This window comes from Maniola jurtina, chromosome 5 (assembly GCF_905333055.1).
Source record: "Maniola jurtina chromosome 5, ilManJurt1.1, whole genome shotgun sequence".
In the NCBI taxonomy this organism is placed as follows: domain Eukaryota; kingdom Metazoa; phylum Arthropoda; class Insecta; order Lepidoptera; family Nymphalidae; genus Maniola; species Maniola jurtina.
Window position 1 is genome coordinate 15,960,833 of NC_060033.1, and position 20,775 is coordinate 15,981,607.

General features: G+C 37.7%; 2 protein-coding genes across 3 annotated transcripts in view; both read right to left on the bottom strand.

Moving 5' to 3' along the window:
- LOC123865020 overlaps window positions 1–20,775 on the bottom strand; it is a 191,027-nt gene that overhangs the window by 98,447 nt on the left and 71,805 nt on the right. The window contains exon 2 of the mRNA XM_045905836.1: window positions 6,313–6,416. The gene's annotated coding sequence lies outside the window, so the exon portion shown is untranslated. The remainder of the gene's footprint in view (window positions 1–6,312; window positions 6,417–20,775) is intronic.
- Window positions 16,984–18,590, bottom strand: LOC123865435. 2 transcript variants are annotated; one of them, XM_045906455.1, is made up of 2 exons: window positions 17,387–18,590; window positions 16,984–17,246 (listed from the first exon to the last, which is right to left on the bottom strand). In XM_045906455.1, the coding sequence occupies exon 1, from the start codon at window positions 18,353–18,355 to the stop codon at window positions 17,390–17,392; it is 966 nt and encodes a 321-aa protein (XP_045762411.1). In that variant the 5' UTR covers window positions 18,356–18,590; the 3' UTR covers window positions 16,984–17,246; window positions 17,387–17,389. The 2 variants fall into 2 exon arrangements, with proteins under 2 accessions (XP_045762411.1, XP_045762410.1); XM_045906454.1 differs by having other exon boundaries at window positions 16,984–17,240; window positions 17,381–18,590.

A 20,775-nucleotide genomic window follows, 5' to 3' on the forward strand; every position in this document is an offset into this window, starting at 1 on the left:
CAAATTTTTTTTTGCAATTGTACCGAGTGGGATATCAAATGAAAGAGGAAAAAATTCTGAGTTCATAAATATAAATATAGTGCAATCTTATTACATTACACCGGGCGACAGAAAAACAATTTTACTACTTACTGTTTAACTTTATATATTCCTCTCGACGGTATGGGAGCAACTTTTATTCCAACATTTTTTCAGTGAAACGTGTAACGAATGCTCTTACAAGCATACAAATTAATTACAAACTGAAAACTGAAATCACGGGCAGCAAAAATTGTTGCTAACATTTTTATTCAAACTCACGTAGTTGAGACGCGACGCGAGTTGTTTTAAAATATTCAAATCAGTTTCAATTTTTGCGAAATAACAGCTTGTAGCGATTGTTAGTTCGATGACAAGAAGATCTGGCAGGGTATGGCATTTTTTAGGGTTCCGTACGTTAAACGGAAAAAGGAAACCCTTAAATAATTATTTCATTGTCCGTTTGTCTGTCTGTCTTTCAAAAGCAAAATTCTTTCTCTCAGGAACACTTGAATGTATCAAGATGAAATAATTAATATAATATCAAATATTTTGTACAATTGCGAATCCTCAAGTTCATTGGGCACATTTGTCATTATCATCATGATCAACCCATTGCCGGCCCACTACTGAGCACGGGTCTCTTCTCAGAGTGAGAAGGGTTTAGGCTATAGTCTGCCACGCTGGCCTAATGCAAAGATTCACACACCTTTGAGAACTCTCAGGCATGCACCGTTAAATCAAGTGATATTTAATTGCTTAAAACGCACATAACTGAAAAGTTAGAGGTGCGGAATCGAACCCCCGACTTCCGTTTAGGAGGCGGACGTTCTAACCACTAGGCTAACACAGCTTCACAGCTTTAGGCACATTTCTATAATAAAATCTAGCTTCTATTAGAGAAATTATTTAATTTTGACATAGCCAACACACCTATTAACATGTTGAAATATCTACATTGTGTTTAGTTAGTTAAAATTGCTGTAGCATCAAGTTACAGTGGCACCAGTTGGTTTCACAAACTGAAACTAAAAGCAAACATCGGGTCGTGTTCGCTGAAAGCGTGTAGTGGAAAACCATTTTTCACAGACAGGTATTGTACATACCTACCGCAGCTACATAGCAAAATTTACTTATTTAAATATACTTTTATACTAGACTAGACTAGCGAGCCACCCCGGCTTCGCATGGGTGCAATGTAGATTATCACAAATTAACACAGAACAATACTAAACTATGTATGAACCATCCTCTTGAATCACCATTGATATCGGAGGAGCCACCCCTATGAGTCACTCTATCTATTGGTGAATGAATGAATGAATAAATGTTTTTGAATAAAATGTAGATACAATATGTTGAAATAATGTCTGATTGTCTGTCAAATTACTGTGGTAAAATGTATAAGGCTCTTATACATTTTACCACAGTAATTTGAATATTAGCTTTAATTAAAACCGCATTAAAATCCGAAGTGTGGTTTAAAAGATCTAAGCGTTCATACAGACGACGTGAAGCGAATTTATTTTATATTAGCGTTCCGCCCTGGCTTCACACGGGTAGCTTATTACAATTTTCGTAGGGATCTCTAAGTTTTTGAAAATAAAATATAGCCTATGTCACTCAGGAATAATGTCGGTAGCTTTCTACTGGTGAAAGAATTTTCAAAATCGATTCATTAGTTCCAGAGATTATTCCTACTAACAAACTTACAAGCTTTACCTCTTTTTAGAGTTCTTTACCTACCTCGAAAGGAAAACGGAACCCTTATAATAATATGATCACTTTGTTGTCTGTCTGTCTGTCCGTCTGTCGTGTCTGTCGAGAAAACCTATAGGATAGGTACTTCCCGTTGACCTAGAATCATGAAATTTGGCAAGTAGGTAGGTCTTATAGCACAAGTAAAGGAAGAAACCGAAAACCCCGAATATGTAGTCACACAACAAACAGAATTAAAATGTGCTCATGAGCATATAAGTATTTTCAATTTTCAAAGTGAGATAACTATATCAAATGGGATATCATTTACCTGTGGGTAAGCTTTGCCTGTATATTTACGTTTTAAGTTTAATAGTTTTTAATTTATCAAATGTCGGAAATATACCTGAGTACGGTGCCTCGGTGCGCGAGTTTGACTTGCACTTGGCCGGTTTATTTTTATTTTTATTTATAGAAGTGTATCAAGTACTCGTGGATAGTTTATAGAGGTCCTAGAAGGTAGTATATCTACAAACCGTGCCTATGCTCCTTGATACAGGTAGTGCCTTGATCTGTGGAGGTATTGGGGCATAGCAATTAGCAACAATACGAAGCAATTGATTGTCAAACGGGTAGCTACTAGCAAGTGAGGCACGTCTCGGCAGCTGGCACCCTTGTTTACGATTTAATTGATCTACATTCTACAGTTTCACGTGCGGCCTCTATGCTCTAGGGTTGACGATACTGGAGATAATATTATTAGGGTTCCGTACCACAAAAGGAAAACAGGAACCCTTATTTGTTTCTCATGTCTGCCGAGAGTCAAGAGCCGTCAAGGGAATCAAAACCTATAAGGTTTCTTCACGTTGACCTAGAATCAGGCAGGTAGTACCTACAAGTAAAAATTACTTAACAAAAAGCTTATTTTTAACCGACTTCAAAAAGGAGCAGGTTCTCAATTTGTCACAATCTTTTTTTAATTATAAGACTAGCTCTTGTCTGCAAACCAGTGATTTTTGCATAGCTAAGTACAGAGTTAAACATCTGAAGAGTAGCTGGAATTTTTAAAAACCCATGTGGACGAAATCGCGGGCGTCAGGTGTGAAAATATATTATACGTAAGTCAGCCAACTCCTAAAATAGAAAATAAAAAGCCACTATTTGTATGTGCCCCGTATTTTATAAAGAACTAAGGAGATGAGAAAGTTAAAGGCCCAAAACTTGACCCGACGTTCAGGATTGTGATAAAATACTCCAAATACTCTTTTTAAAAGTTTTTAAGTGCTTTTTCCGGGAAAATTTGCAGACCTTATGACTTTAATTGATTTCGCTTCAACACCGGAGCATCTATCGGAAAGTAGAGTCCACAATGAAAACGTGCGTTGAGTGTGGTCTAGAAGTAAACTATGTGTGTTGTAGTGTATTGCTTGCTTGTTAGAGTTGCGTACCCGATTATTACTAAGCCTCCACTGTCTGTCCGTCCGTCTGTCTGTCAGCGGGCTGTACCTACCTTTGTCGTGGACCGTAATAGGTAGACAGTTGGAATTTTCACAGAATGTGTATTTCTGTTGTCTCTATAACAACAAATAATAAAAAAATTAAAATTTCCATCTTAAAAAAAGTTAAGTGGTATTTCTTGTATGTACGGTACGGCTACGGTATATAATTATGTAGTACGGAACCCTTCATGTGCGAGTAAGACTCGCATTGGCCGACGATTTTTCTGCTTCTCTAGTAGTGAGAGGACGGACATGGTGCATATCGCACGCTGCATACCATAAAGATTTGTCTGTTTTGGTGGATTATAGCGAATTAAGCTTCAGGTTCCTGGTCTATTAGTATATACCTAATTGTGTCAGCCCTGGCAGGGCTTCTACAATGTCACAGCCAAATTCCGGCGGCAAATAGCAGCAGCTTCTCTTTAATCAGAGCTCACGTCTACACACAATGTCTGCAAGTGAAGCAGAATGCAGATAGGTGCCGCTGAAATATGCACAACCATCGGTATTGAACATAATATTAGTATTATTTAGTAGGTAGTTATAGACACAAAAAGTTTGATACGACTTGGTAAGAGCAAGGATAGCCTAGTGGTTAAGCCTCTTAGTATTGTTACAGCACAAACGTACGTAATGAATGACTTCATCGTGATTATCAACCCATAGACGTCCACTGCTGGACATAGGTCTCTTGTAGAGACTTCTTCCAAGGTGTTGTAAGAGAGCTCAGGGTTACTCAGAGAAGCTGTGCTTGGAGTTTGTCTATACGTGATCAGAAAAGAGGAGATCCGTAGTAATCGACATGTGTCAACGGGTTGCGCAGCTGTAGCAATGGGCGGCACATTGTTTGAATCGCAACCTCGCCCCGGAATGCGCAGCGTTGGCAGGCCCCGCCTCGCACTGGTTGAACAGACGACATCAAACGAGTCGTAGAGAGCACCGTCCCTTGGAGAGCGCATAAAGCCATCGGTCCTGCGCGTGATCTCTCTCTGGTCGGGTCCCAACAGGCTACGAGAGTGAGGGAATAGAGCGCACACTTGTGCACTACTCGTAAATTATCTCCCGCGCACTGTTGACTAATCGATTTCGAAAACACGATAGACGTTGGGAGACCCAAGGTGCTAGAATGGTGACCTCGCACTGGAACGACGCGACGACGGAATCGTGGATTTTTCCCCACAATGAGTAACACAGAGCACGTGTAATGCGGCGCTTAGTTTGCCGGCGCTCGTGGCGACGGGCTTGGCGACGCGCCAGCAGCGTTGTGAAGTAAGCACTTACATAAATATCACACTAAACACTGACGTCTGTTTGTCCCGCGTTAAGGCTTGGATGGACGTGAAGCGCGACGGCAGCGGCGCGCAGTGCCTTTTGTAGGGTTTTGTACCCGAAAGAGGCCAACGGGACACTATTACTAAGCCTCTGCTGTCCGTCTGTCTGTCTATCATTCGCTATAACCATAATAAAAATGGCCGTGATACTTATTAAAAAAATTAAAAAGTGTTATTTCTTGTACGAGGCTACGGAACCCGCGTTCCGTATGCTCGTATTCGTGTACGAGTGCAACTCACACTTGACCGGTGTTTTTTTTTAAATTTATAGACTACCGCTTGGCTGCAATCAGACCAGCTGGTAAGTGATGATGCAGTCTAAGATGCCTATTCACTCTTGGCTTGAAGGTGTCCATAATATTTCGCCTACGGACGATGCCTTGCGGTACGATAGTAGAAACTTAGAAAGATGGAGGAACTTGGTCAAAAAGTTGTTGGGCATACCTACTCTCCGAAATATATCCTGTAGAATACCAATAGGCAACCAACTTTGCGCCAATGTTCCAAACTTTGAAGCTTGGCTGGAATTGACCAGCGCTTTGTCACCTATAAATCTTCTAGCGCGACGATCCACCGAATCTAGGGCATAAACCTGGCACTTGGCAGGTCCTGGCGTGCAATGGCAATCATCCGTAACGCATGTGTGTTTCAGGCTTTATTCAAAATAAGTATTACCTCGCAGCGACTCCATTCAGCGCAATACTAATATCACATTGTCCAGTCGAGTGAAAGCATTGCAGCCATATTGCACTTATCACAATTTGTATAAACTATAGCAGTGTTTATTCTAAGCCTTCTGGCAGCCTGCCCAGCGCGCCGCCAACGCCGCGGAGCAGGGGAGCGCCAGATATGCAGCGATCAATAGGAAGCGGACAAAACTGCAAGAGTTCCGTAAGAGACTATTGTTTTGGTAATAATGCCCATCCGCTTTTGTCCGAAAAGTTTTTAGCGTGCTAAACGACATATTCTATGCACGAAAATCGTGTCTTTTGTGGCGCGAAAATATCTCAGCCAATCATAGCGCACGTCCGTCAGCTATTGGTTGTTGCATACTACGCACCATGTTCTATACGCATGAATTATTATGAGCGAGATAGCGAGAGTCACTGTTATTTATCTATTTAAAAACTTAACGTCAACCAATAAGGTCTGTATTTCATTGGTGTGCATTCGGTTTTATCCAGAGTTAGGCTGCGCTTTTCTGCGCAAGTGGATCTTTCCTGTGTTGAATTTTTAGTTTATGAAGAATATTATAAACAGTGGGCGGAATGTTCAATCAATTTAAATTGTTTAGTTTAAGTTTGTGAGACTAGATGGCAGTAGTAGTGACTTAACTCACGATTTGTTTGCTGCCAAAAAAATTCAAAAAAGAAAAAGCTCAGCTGACCTTTGTGGTCATACACCCGTACTTCGCAATTCGCATCTGAGTAACTTAATGTACAGTAAGTACTAGGTATCTTTTTATAAGTTACGCTAGTTTGCCTTCGCATAAATCTTATTTTTGAATGGCGCGAAAATATCTCAGCCAGTTATAAAGCCCGCCCGCTATTGGTTATTGCCTACGCACCATGTTTTGTTCGCGCGGATTATGAGTGAGATAGCACGAGTCTCTGGAGTTCTTGTGTTCAAAATCTTGACGTCAAGCAATAAAGTCTTTATTTCATTGGTTCATTTGGTTTTAGTCGGCGTGAGTTTGTGCTTTTCTGCGCAAATGAATTTGGTCAATGCGACTCATAAAAGTGGTAGTACCGGTAGTAGATACTCACGGGTCTGGAGTGCGTGTGGGGGTGCGGGAGGGGAGGCGGCGGGCGGCGCAGGCGGGCCAGAGCGCTCAGCAGCCCGTCCGTGGTCACGCGCCCGCACACCGCATCTGAAGTCATATAAAAGAACGTTGGGTTAAAAAATGTATGCATTATGTAGTTGGTTATATGGCTTGACCAACGTTTGTCTATGTCTCTCTCGTATGGCGGTTTTGATAGAACCATCACCGTGTTCTACGGTCAATCCTATGAGTCTTTAAACTTCTATCTCACTGACAAGTAGCCTGTGAATTCAAGGCTTAAGCTACTAAATACACCACAATTACTTGAATCACCCTCGTAATAAGGAGGAACAAGACAGGTATGACACTTCATCAGCTGCTCACAATTAGCAAACTAGATGTCGCTACTCTGTTCTCAATCACGCTAATATAGTTTCTTCTATGTTTTCCTTATGTTCATATTAATAATGATTAAAAGGTTGTTTACTAATCCACAGTGACCGTGTGCGCTTTTATGTTAAGGAGTCTTCTATACTAATAAATAAAATTGGAGTGTCTGTCTGTAATTTCGAAATAACTACCTCATATTAAGCTCATATGGTTATTTGAACGATACCATAACTGAATCACACGTTTTTAAAATTTTTGTCTGTCTGTGTGTCTGTCTGTCTGTCTGTCTGTTTGAAAAGGCTAATCTTTGGAACGGCTGAACCGATTTTGACGGGACTTTCACAGGCAAGTAAAGGATTGACCAGGGCGTAAAATAGGCTACTTTTTTAACCGACTTTCAAAAAGGGAGTTGTGTTTTTCTACCTATGTACACCGAAATCTCCGAGATTTCTGAACCGATTTGCGTCATTTCTTTTTTAATCGATAGAGGAACTTTGCGACATTGTTTCATAAAAAATTTGGAGTCCAACTCCTCAATCCTGATGCTGCAGGGGATCTGACCAATCCACGCGGGCGAAGCTGCGGGCATCAGCTAGTTTTTAATAATTTTCGAAGAACTTCATCAGTGCTTTAACTTTAAATAAGCAAATTTTTGTAATTTTAAAACCTTCGAAATTACAAAAAAAAACTGAGTTGATTGTATATTAAAATCGATGACACGAACACACAATATCATAATATTAATTTTAAGGATTCTAGTGTAACTTCTGAATACAAAAAAAAAATTGTCAAAATTATCTATTGAAAAGAAACTTGAAAATTCACACTGTATCCTGAATCAAAATTACAATTAACATGCTCTAAACCGTGTTGATGAAATAAGTGAATAATTAACGCAACTAATAATATTTTATGCACTTAAATAACCGTTGGAAAATTTTATTGTTATTTTCCAACAGAACTTGAAATTGTAAGCAGTCGATATAGTGATTCCGACTGTCCACAAACACCGACGTTATGCGATATACCGACGACGATGGATCCTGTAATTTATTTTTTTGTTATTACTGGGACTACAGTAGCCTCAGCGAGACATATTTTGGATGTGGATAATAACATAGATTCCCAGATAGACTCAATTCATAGTTTTGATAATGGTGCTCCAAATGTGGAAAGATGGAGTATCAACTATGGAACGGCTCGTTTAAACCAGGAGCCATCTTACAGTGATGCTCCAGTGGATATAAAGGAACCTGTTTATATCAAGGGGCTTGAAAATGCAGGATTTACTGAATCTGCGAACGAAATTACCGAAAACCAGAATAATGCAGAAGTAGAAGATATAGGACGCATTGGATTGGATCCTCCTCGGTGTGATCGGTGTGATATAACTGGAATATGGCGCTGAGGGCACAAAGTAAACGTAAATTCCTCCGACATCAACGATTGAGAGACGTAAATGCTTTGTGCATGCAAAAGTCTAATTGAATAAAAATATTTTGAATTTTGATTTTTTTGAATTTCGAAATATTATGTATCAAATGTTTTTGAGGAATAGTTAAACAATTTAACCATTGACTAGAATTATTCTTTTCGTAATTGATTTTTTTTCTTCTTTTTGGCTAAGCAAGTGGTATTAAGCTTTCAAATAATTAAGGCAGTTATTTAAGTGTTCATTTAGTTAAGTTTAACTAAGTTCATTAAGAATTTATTTATATGAACTCAAACTCAAACTATTAGTCTGAGTCGCACTGAAGTCACGGGCATCCTCTTGTATGAGAATAAAAAGCATTTTTAGTTTTGTTTTAAATATGTCAATAAGTATAATGCATAAAAAATGACTTCTCACGCGCCATTTTAAGTTTATGTTTCAAAAGTCATGTCAAAAGTATGATTTTAGTCCTTATTTGAAAGATGAACCGCACTTTTGACATGACATTTGACCCATACAACTAAAATGACGCGTCAGAAGTCGTTTTGTACGAACTATATGCTTCATGATAACATTGCAGCTAACTAGTTGTAAGTTTCCACGTGTAGTGAGCATTACCTCCATTAGTGCACCCGCCTGCCGAGGAAGTGAAATTGCATTTCGAAGTTAGGTACCCACTTGCTTTTAGGGTCCCGTTACTTGAAAGGTGCCAACCGGGCCCTAGTGCTATTACTAAGCCTCGGCCGTCCATCCGTCTGTCCGTCCGTCTATCTGTAAGTGGGCTGTATTGCACATATTGTATCGGACAGAACACGCGCCTATAAATTCTTTATGAAAATGATAGCAAAATCAAAGAGAGAATTTTATAATAAGTAGTTATGAATTACGATACAGGATGAACAAATGATTTCATACCTACGTAATAATTAATTTTCTTTGTATCTAATATTATAATCTCAGAACAATAAGACAATCCATGTAAGTTGTAACATACCTAATAGGGAGTTAGTGCTATTTGACGATTGGAAAGAACTTTGCATAAAAGTTCATCAATAAAATTTTTCTATTCTATGTCCATTTCAACTTGTTTTGTGAATAAAAAATTAAGATTTCATAAAACACGTGCCTAACTACATACCTACTAATGATTAAGCTAATTAGCTTAAGATAATTCAAACAACGCGATGGAATAAAATAAGTAGAAAACTAAAACTGGGGAAAAGTACCTATCTATACTAATAAATAAAATTGGAGTGTCTGTCTGTAATTTCGAAATAACTACCTCATATTAAGCTCTTATGGTTATTTGAACGATACCAACACTGAATAACACGTTTTTAAAATTTTTGTCTGTCTGTCTGTCTGTCTGTCTGTCTGTCTGTCTGTCTGTCTGTTTGAAAAGGCTAATCTCCGGAACGGCTGAACCGATTTTGACGGGATTTTCACAGACAAGTTGAGGATTGACCAGGGCGTAAAATATGCTACTTTTTTAACCGACTTTCAAAAAGGGAGTTGTGTTTTTCTACCTATGTACACCGAAATCTCCGACATTTTTGAACCGATTTGCGTAATTTTTTTTTTAATCGATAGAGAAACTTTGCGACATTGTTTCATAAAAAATTTGGAGTCCAACTCCTCGATCCTGATGCTGCAGGGGATCTGACCAATCCACGCGGGCGAAGCTGCGGGCATCAGCTAGTTATCTATATAACTATAATCTCTGACTCGTTCGACATGCAAAGATCTGAGTAAAGATTTAACTAATTTAATCACAAGACTCCATAAAATTCTTGTGATTAATTAATGTTCGCTTAAATTGAATTTGTTTCGAACAACTCAGCGTAACTGTACCCAAAACCTGGCACGTTCAAAATTAATAAAGTCCATTATTATCACACATGAAACACAGAACTGAATGATATGTACCTACTCATACTCATAGTCATGGTATGTCTTGTATGAGGAAACTCCAGACAAAATATATTATTATGATTCAGTGTAAATCAAATTTATCTCACACCCTGGGGATGAAAGATAAAGAGAAGGAAAATATATCGCGAGAATGTAATTAGATGAGGCTGCAAAGTGCTGGGTAATTCGATAAAAACCGGTTCGCGCCACTCGTAAAAGGAGACCCAGTTATATTGCAGTAATTGACCTAATAAAATGAAAGGTTCTAAGGTCCCATTGCAGGGTGCATCCAATACTATTGTTAATGGATGGTGAAAGCGGCGATAAGTCACTGATGTCAACGATACGGGAGTCATTTTGTTTCGAGCAGTTTCAAGCTCTTTTTTCATTTTTTCACTCTCATTTCAGTGTCCAAAAACACTGAATCAAGGTTTTACTCAATCTCTTATTACTGTTCAACAGACGGTCAAACGTAAAGGTCATTTAGCCCTAATTCGCACAAGCGTTAAAAAAGCGTTGCGCTGAACATACAAAGTGCGCGTTAAAAAAGCGTTGACGTGTGAACAGATACTCGGGAATGCATTTGTTCTATTTGAAACGCTTTTTAACGGACGTTCAAAAGTGCGAATAAGGCCTTAATATACCTCTGACTTTAATTTTCACGCATTTTCAAACACATCGTAACCAAATTTAGAACGAGCCCTACGTCAGACATTATGCCAAAAACATTCTTGAGGCACAATCTAAAAATAAAACCCACCCCTATCATTTATCAGGGCTCAGCGGCGCGAGGCGCGCGCGGAGCTCGCGAGAAGAGGGTGTCTGAATTTAGGGATTAAATCAAAAGTACATACTAAATTAAACTGACCGTAGATGCGGTGTTCGGGAAAAGCCATTTTCTAGGAATCAGTGGCTCCAAGCGATCAAGCGTTCCGATATGTTACCGGCACATAATTTACCGATTGGTTTTATAGTAAAGCTCTAAATTTTTGCATTTTAGACTAATAGTAATATCTAACAGGCAAGTAATAATATCTTCTATACGTATTACCATGAGGTATCACGAAAAACTAAAACATAGAAACTTCAGATTTCTCATGTAGATACTCCATAACGTAGACTCCTACTAACAAATAAGGAAAAGAAAGAAATTCCAATGGAATTTTAAAAACCTTAATTCTTTGCTGATATGAACTCGTGGTGAAAAGCTAGTTAATAAGCATAAACTGTCAGTGATATAAAATCATAAACAAAAGTCCTGCCCCAGGGTAACTGTAGGAATCAAACCTGTTACCTATCTCATTAATTTTGAGGGAATCTGTTAGCAATGGTCGGGACAGTGGTCAACCTGGAATTACTAGTCGTCCACCCGTCGCCGGACGTCGCATTATACATACCAGCGGAATGACGTCACAGACAGAGGCGTAAACAACGAGCGAACATTTCCTGTTCCGTACCTACCAGGGTTGCCATTTGTACCATTTTTTTATATATATAGTCAATAGTTATACGTGCGTACGACCTAAGCACTGAAATCGTACGGAAAATGTACGATTATTTGATTATTACCATTTATCACAAATATTTCAGAATTTTAAGGTATATTATCTGACTAGCTGATGCCTGCGGCTTCGTTCGCGTGGCTTTAGGTTTCTTGAAATCCCGTGGGAACTCTTTGATTTTCCGGTATAAAAAGTAGCCTATGTGTTAATCCAGGATATTGTATCTATCCATTCTCAGCCAAATCCGTCCAGTAGTTTTTGCATGAAGGAGTAACAAACATACACACACACATACACACAAACTTTCGCCTTTATAATAATATTAGTGAGAAGTGAGATTAAAAAAATAGGCCAAGTCCGAATCAGACTTGCGCACCGAGGGTTCCGTACTCGTGTAATTTTTCCGACATTTTGTACGATAAATCAAAAACTATTCCGCATAATAATAAATACAGATCTCTCTTAGAATGTACAGGCAGACAGGTAAAGCCCTTTCATATGATAGTGTAGTTATCTTACTTTGAAAATTGAAACTATAATGTGATCCTATAAGGGTTCCGTTTTTACTTTTGTGGTACGGAACCCTTAAAATTAAAAATAGCGAGACCTTATTGGCACAGTAAATTATTGAAATCAACAGCAGAAACTTTACCTAATCTGAGAAACTAGTTTTAAGCCACAGACGACCACATGAAACATGATTCGACTCTCGAATAAAAAAAAGGAAAATACCTTCAGCTTTTGAGTAAAGTTTTCCATATAAAAGGAAGATTTTAATATTGTACGCCTTTTTTAGGGTTCCGTACCTCAAAAGCAAAAACGGAACCCTTATAGGATCACTTTGTTGTCTGTCTGTCTGTCTGTCAAGAAACCTATAGCGTACTTCCCGTTGACCTAGAATCACGAAATTGGGTAGATAGGTACATCTTATAGCACAAATACAGGAATAAATCTGAAAACCACGAATTTGTGGTTATATCATTAAAAAAAAATTAAAATGTGTTTCAATTTTCAAAGTAAGATAACTATGCCAAGTGGGTTTATATGAAAGAGCTTTACTTGTACATTCTAAAACAGAATTTTTTTATTTTTATGTTTAATAGTTTTTGATTTATCGTGCAAAATGTTTGAAAAATACCCGAGTACGGAACCTTCAGTGCGCGAGTCTGACTCGCACTTGGTCGGTTTTTTCTAGGGCGTACGACTTTTTTTGAGCTGGTGTACGATAGCTGTATTTTTGTACAGCGGCAGCCCTGGTGCCTACTCACTGCAACAACTAACAAAGTATCGCGATGTTGGTCATTTGTTACCTATCTTGATGACGATTAGTATTCATGACGCTGATGTTAATGATCTCATTTTGGCTCAATCATCATGGTCATCAGGTTGTTAATGTCACATTTTAAACCAAAAGCTTCATTGTTTCATTAATTTATTAATTATTTTGATTGTATTCACCAAAAGATGACCAAAGGCTAATTTGTCAAAAATAGTAATAATGATTATGGAAAAGTGGCCTCATATTATTAACATACTAGCTGATGCCCGCGACTTCGTCTGCGTAGATTTAAGTTTTTCAAAATCCCGCGGGAACTATCTGATTTTTCGGGATAATTTTTTTATCCAAAGTATAATCTATCTTCATTCCAAATTCCAGCCAAATCTGTCCAGTAATTTTTGCGTAATTGAGTAACAAACACCCAAACATCCACACTTTCATTCAGAACAGATTAACAGAATCTATATTCTGCTGTTGCATCACTGTTTATATACTTAATAAAAAAACTGAATTAGTTATTATAAATGTCTGCCCGTCCACCTGTTTGTATTCATTGCTATTTATAGAGATTTATATTTTACGTACTTTTGCGACACATTTTTTTATAAATAAAGTGCCTGTTTATCAAAACTGCTTGCTATCTGTCTGTCTGCGTCCCGGATCTGTAACTTGTAGATGAAATGAGTTGCAAACCTGGGGTACATATTTGGTGTGGGGCTCAATTAAATATCCGGAAGAGACGCTTAATCATTTTATTATTATTAAGTCATAGGAAAAATAAAAGCTGGTAACAAAATATGTTGATCACGTGTTGTATGTGTGTGTGTGTGTGTGTGTGTGTGTGTGTGTGTGTGTGTGTGTGTGTATGTTTGTTACTCCTTCACGCAAAAACTACTGGACGGATTGAGCTGAAATTTAGAATGGAGATAGATTATATCCTGGATTAGCACATAGGCTACTTTTTATCCCGGAAAATCAAAGAGTTCCCACGGGAATTTTAGAAACCTACATCCACGCGAACGAAGTCGCGGGTATCAGCTAGTACATAATAATTGTCATCTAGTGTAAGACAATGGCAATAAATACTTAACAGAATATCTTTACTATTAGTGGGTTATCACGGTATGGGTACTAGCTAATATAAATGTGTCTGTCTAAGTTGACTGTGTCTGTGAATTTTTCAGGGCTCATCCGTTTTTACCGATTTTGACAAATAAATTGTGTCCCGGGAACGAGCATAGATTTTATTTTTAGCTCAATCAAAGAGTTCCCACAGGATTTTTTAAAACCTAAGTCGCCCGGACGAAGTCGCGGGCAACGTCTAGTAGGAACATAGAAACTACAAGTTCCTATAATTCGTAATACGAGTAATTATCTCTATATGTGACACACAGACTCAAGACTCAAGAGTGACAAACAAGATAAAATGATTGATGATTTACAGGGTGTAACCAGAATGCTAGCAAAAACTTAGCGTTATTTGTAATACTATGTTTATGTGTCGGTTTCAACGAATAAATTTTATTCTATTCTATTCTATTATTATACTACCTTAACACAATCCCATGCCAATAACCATTGGTCTTATCTTGTAGTTTTAATAATTTAGTATTTTTCAAACCCGCAATGTATAACGTGCAAAACTCGGGTCAATACCCCACTTAAGATGCGGCATTGACTTCGAGTGAATCATTTACGTAACGTTCGTTAACTTCAGCGTCAGTCAGATGTTTTATTTGCAATATACATAATATTGTAAACAAATTTTTTTTCGTACTTTTTTATGGTGTCTTATCACTTATCAGTAATCATTTATACTATCACCTGTCTTCGTTTTTGCTGGCGTTCTGGTTACACCCTGTATGACTTGTTGAACTAATGAACTATGTTACTGATTCTGAGCGCAACTAAATTTTAGATTATTCGCATCTTTTTCAATGTACCTAATAAGAAAGGGACAGACAAACTTAATTTTAGGTTTCCGTACCTCAAAAGGAAAAACGGAACCCTTATAGGATCACTTTGTTGTCTGTCCGTCTATCAAGAAACCTATAGGGTACTTCCCATTGACCTAGAATCATGAAATTTGGCAGGTAGGTAGGTCTTATAGCACAAGTACGGGAATAAATCTGAAAACCGCGAATTTGTGGTTACATCATTTAAAAAAAATTAAAATGTGTTTCGATTTTCAAAGTAAGATAACTATACCAAGTGGGGTATCATATGAAAGGGCTTTACTTGTACATTCTAAAACAGATTTTTTTATTTTTATGTTTCATAGTTTTTGATTTATCGTGCAAAATATTGAAAATATACCCGAGTACGGAACCCTCAGTGCGCGAATCTGACTCGCACTTGGCTAGTTTTTTTTATTTAGACCTGTCAAATCTCCTGCCTTTAGGTGCCAGCATTGATGTCGGATCCAGCTTGTTCTGTGAGCGCCAGTCACGAGCCAATCGTTTTTATTGCGTGTCCTAATAGTAAGAATCTTCAAATATAAAATTAATTTTCCGTCCTTCTTTAGCAATATTAAAAAGAAAGAGATGCGGAAGCTCTTTTAGGTTGAAGAAAAACATCAGACATTATCAACATCGTTTAATTAGTTATAATGCAGTAGGTAATCTCATACTTACATAAGTTAACAAGCACTTAATATGAATTACTAATTACAACTAATTATGTTATATTATTAATTATGCACTAATTAATTATTATTTATAAAACGACGCAATTAATGCTATTTACAAGACCAAATGCATTTATTTTAACCGTAAGCGGGACTCTTTCCATTTTGTTGTAAAGCCAAATAATTCATAATTTGGAACGAAACCACATACGACCTTTGTAATTTTACTTTATTTATTAATGAATATGAAGCATAAACAAATAAAAAAAATAAAAAAACCAGCCAAGTGCGAGGCCTCGCTTCCTTAGGGTCCCGTAGATAATTATATTTATTTAGAATAGAATAGAAATTATTTACTTACAGGTTAAAAACTACTTTTAAAATAAATATATTCGTACTCTACTCAATATGAGCCCTCGACAATGATAGCAAATGCTAAGATACGAAAAAAAAATCCCGCTCCTTTTTCATATGCCCCACTGAGAAATAATTTATTTGTTCGGTTCCGTGATATGCGGACAGACAAACAGACAACAGAGTGACATTAATAGGGCTCCGTTTTACTCTTTGGTTACTGAACCCTAAAAAGTAATGTATGAAAAAAATACTGTCAAGATATTCTTATTTACTAATCTTTCTTTCCGAATCCTATACAAATATTATCAAGTATTTTTTGCCGATAGGTAACGTTTTTGTTTATGCTTCATAGATGCTCGGATATCACTCGTACATAAATACCTAGTGTTCTTTACGTAACTTATATCTAAGTAAATTATCTTAATTGTTCTAACACAGACTGTATGTCGTTATCTTAATTAGGTACTTCACTGTTTCATCATAATTTACAAGTTACAACTTATATGTTAGGTAGGTACATCACTACACATATATTTAAACGTTTTTCCTAATATTACGTTTGTCTTTTAACTTTTCTTTGTATCTACAACTAGATAACTACCTAATTAACATCCTTCTTAATCTATACTAATAAATAAAATTGGAGTGTCTGTCTGTAATTTCGAAATAACTACCGCATATTAAGGTCATATGGTTATTTGAACGATACTATAACTGAATCACACGTTTTTAAAATTTTTGTCTGTCTGTCTGTCTGTTTGAAAAGGCTAATCCTGGGAACGGCTGAATCGATTTTGACGGGATTTTCACAGACAAGTAGAAAATTAACCAGGGAGTAACATAGGCTACTTTTTTAACCGACTTTCAAAAAGGGAGTTGTGTTTTTCTACCTATGTACACCGAAATCTCCGAGATTTCTGAACCGATTTGCGTCATTTCTTTTTTAATCGATAGAGGAACTTTGCGACATTGTTTCATAAAAAATTTGGAGTCCAACTCCTCAATCCTGATGCTGCAGGGAATCTGACCAATCCACGCGGGCGAAGCTGCGGGCATCAGCTAGTAATATTATAAACACGAAAGTGTGTAAGTATGTATGGATGGATGTTTGTTACTCTTTCACGCAAAAACTACTGGACGGATTTGGCTGAAATTTGGATTGGAGTTAGATTATACCCTGGATCAACATATACGTATAAGCTTTAAAACCTATATCTACGGGAACGGTCGTAGTCGCGGGCATCAGCTAGTAATTATTAAAATATACTAACTTTAATTAATTATTTATTATTATTGATTGCTCTTTGCAGTTTACTAAATATACATGTCAGTGGTACTGACTGCTGATTTAATTTACTTCCATTGATCGTAAATCATTGTCAAAATCTTTTTTCCTACATCAGCTCTATATTTCTTAAAATACATTTGGTGTAGTTATAAATAAATATATATATTTATTCTACCAATAAAAAAATTTACATTAAAGAAACTCCTTAAATCTAAAACACCGAAAAGGTAAACACAATAATGATGAAACCCGATGGAGTTCTTTGTCACCCGTACTGGGAAAACCTGTGTAAAGCTTCATTCCTTCTCCACACAGATTCCATTCACTCTCACGTATCCCGTGGGGCACTTAGAGCCCTCGAAGGCTGCTCTATCGTCCAGGTCGTTCACGTCTGTGGTGCTCGCTCGTGTTGCCGGTTCGGTTCCCCACACCCATGGGACCTCTTCTTCGTCTTTCTCTTTAGGAACTCTTCCATCGACACCTCTTGAACCAGTCGGAATTTTGTTTGTACTGGAGTGTTCAATAGGCCTTACGTTTACAGTTACAGTTTCCGGTACCCAGTTTTTATTTTCAACTGGAGCTCCTCTTTGTGTTGTACTTCCTTGATTCGTTTTGTCATTGTCATTTCTAATGTTAGTGATAGATGATGATACTTCGCTGTTTTCATTGGCTTGTGTTTGATGAGGAATGAATCTCATTTCACGATCCATATTAAGAGATCGCTGATGGTTGGCGCGAGGGTTAAGTATACTTCTCTGGTGGTTATCCTGTATTTTGGAGTTTTCTCTTGTACCAAATTCTCCCTCGTCGTAACGACCTTGCACATTTTGTTGTTCCGTGTGAGTATACCCCCTTTGCCTTCGTTCGTCAACAGATTCAGTAGTAAATTCAGTATTTTCTAGCCTTTTAGTAGGATACGCGTTGGTTCTTAGCTTAAATTCATTCGCATCATTCCCGATATTGTTAGAAGAGTCTACTTTTTCACTTATGAGTGCTACGTGGTCACTTTCAGTAACATAAGAATGCTCGACATTATGTTGGCGTTGATTCCTATAAGCGTCACCACTGTACGCCTTCCGGTTAGTATTAACGTTACTTGCATAGTCAATGTCACGCCTTTCCACGTCTTGTGCACTATACTGGTCTTTAAAACTATGATTAGGGTCACTTTGTGTTGGCACTAAATATCTGTTCGCATTCAAAGTATGTCTCGCTGAGGCTATTGAAACCCCGAGAACGAGTAAATAAACCGTGGGATCCATAGTCACTTAAAGCATGGTTCGAACTCGGCGGTAGAGATTCGCGAGGATATACGCTCGCGCCGGCAGCCGGCTTGCGACTGTTTACGATCTCAAGTTCAATTAATAAATAAGCTGCCAAGTACTGCGTATTAAATATCTGCAGAAGCGGCAGGGTTTAAAGCGTGTAATTGTGATTCTGTTGTGATTTAGAACTGGCCGTGCTCGCGTCATCGCCGCGCCGCCGCGCCGCCGCGCCGGTGCGGTTCGCGCGTAAAAACCAACTTTTTATTTGTTTCTGTCGCTTTTATAACAGCAAACATTTTAAACAGTGTTGATCCATTATAAAAAGTGATGTCATTTGTTGATAAAATCTTCCTATAGAAGAGCAATATAATATTATGCATTGTCAAGTTACTAATGTCAGTTCATAAAATAATATAATAAAAAAAATGTCAGAACATTTTTCTTACAGTGTTTTATTGCCTACTATTAAAATTCAAACGTATCTAGTTTATTATTTATCTTAAGAACAAGTCAAATCGCAATTAATACCACTTTATTTGATAAAAGAGACCTATATTTTATTGGAAATATATCATTGTTCAAATAGTCAACGAAGATGGTATAAGTAATTGTATTCACTTAAATCTTATTGATTGATTATAAGTACTCAATAAGGTTTAATGCCGCTCCGCACAGATTCCTAATACTTTCGCATATCCTCTTGGGCACAAAGAACCATCGAAGGCTGCTCTATCATCTAAATCATCATCTACGTCTTTGGTATTTTCTTTAGGCTCGGTTTCCGACCCCCACACCCATGGGATTTCTTCTTCGCCATCCTCCTCCTTTCCAGTTTCTCTTAAACCCCTATTGTCCACCAAAGTTTTACTGCCAGGTTGTTTACTGTCATTGAACATTTCCGTTGAAAGCTCCGGCATTTCATACTTTTTGGTAGGATAAACATTTGTTCTCAATTTAAATTCACTTTCGTCGTGCCCCTTATTGTGAAATGTGTCCATTTTCTTACTTCTAAGCACTATGTCGTCACTTTCAGTATCAAAGGAATAATCACTATTATATTGGTTAGTGTTAACAGGTCGATTTATATACAGTTTATACACTGTATCATCACTGAAGGTCTCCCGGTTAAAGTTACTTCTATAATCAACGTTACGTCCCTCCGCAAGGTACCGACCATCGAAACTGTGATAAGGGTCTATGTTCACATCCAGGGTACGCCTCGCTGAGGATACCAACGCCCCAGTGGCAAGGAAATAAAAGATAGAATTCATCTTCAGTGTAACATTTTTGTAAGTGTTGTCAGAGATTCGCAAGGCCATGCGTTCGCGACAGATACCGGTTGGCGACTGTTTACAATCAAGTTCCGTTGGGAAATTACGCTTCCTAGACGTTACTTAAGTACGTATTAAATATCAGCAGAAGTGACATGGTTTTTAGAACGTTAAAAAAATTTCAAAAGAAAAATAAAACCGACTAAAAAAACGTATTATAGAAGCAGGCGTTATTTTGCAAAAGTCCATGATATACAAGGAACCAATAGTTTAATTTGCTACCGAAGGTTTGGCGGATTATAGCAAATTAAGCTATTGGTTCCTTGACTTCAAAAACCACAAACACTAAAAAGTAAAAAATTATTTTTGTTTAGCTACAAGTGTAATGTAGGGTATGAAGTCAAACGAGCATATTAAAACAAAATTAGAAATCAAAGAGTGAAGCTCGCCCGACTTCATACCTAGGTACATTATACGTGTAGCTAAACAAAAATTTTTTTTACTTTTTAGTGTTTGTGGTTTTTGAAGTCGGTTTTTTTTTCTTTTGAATTTTTTTAATTTCACAATTTTTAGTGACCCCACTGTACTATAATATGCTATGCCCAGTTAAAACCCTACTGTTTACTAAGCTATTACAGTGATCGCGAGCAATTTGCTCTTATCCATTGAGGAGTTCTATTCTCCATCTCCGAAGATATTCATCAGATCTTCAGCAAATTTATATGGGACCACCTGCACATACCCTTTCAAACAAAAAAAAATTCCAAATCGGTCCAGGGGTCTTTGAGTAACCGGGTGAAAAAAAAAAAGATTCCGACGAATTGAGAATCTCCTCCTTTTTTGGTAGTCGGTTAAAAATCTAAATAATCCTTATCCGAAGCGCTCGCGTTGAAGACGCGATCCGTGCGCGTGCGCCCCGCGCGACTCACGCAAAATATGTTTCATGTTGTTTTCATTGCTTATCACACTATCACACTAATATTATAAAGGTGAAAGTTTGTATGTGTGTGTGTGTGTGTGTGTGTGTGTGTGTGTGTGTGTGTGTGTGTGTGTGTGTGTGTGTGTGTGTGTGTGTGTGTGTGTGTGTGTGTGTGTGTATGTTTGTTACTCCTTCACGCCAAAACTACTGGACGGATTTGGCTGAAA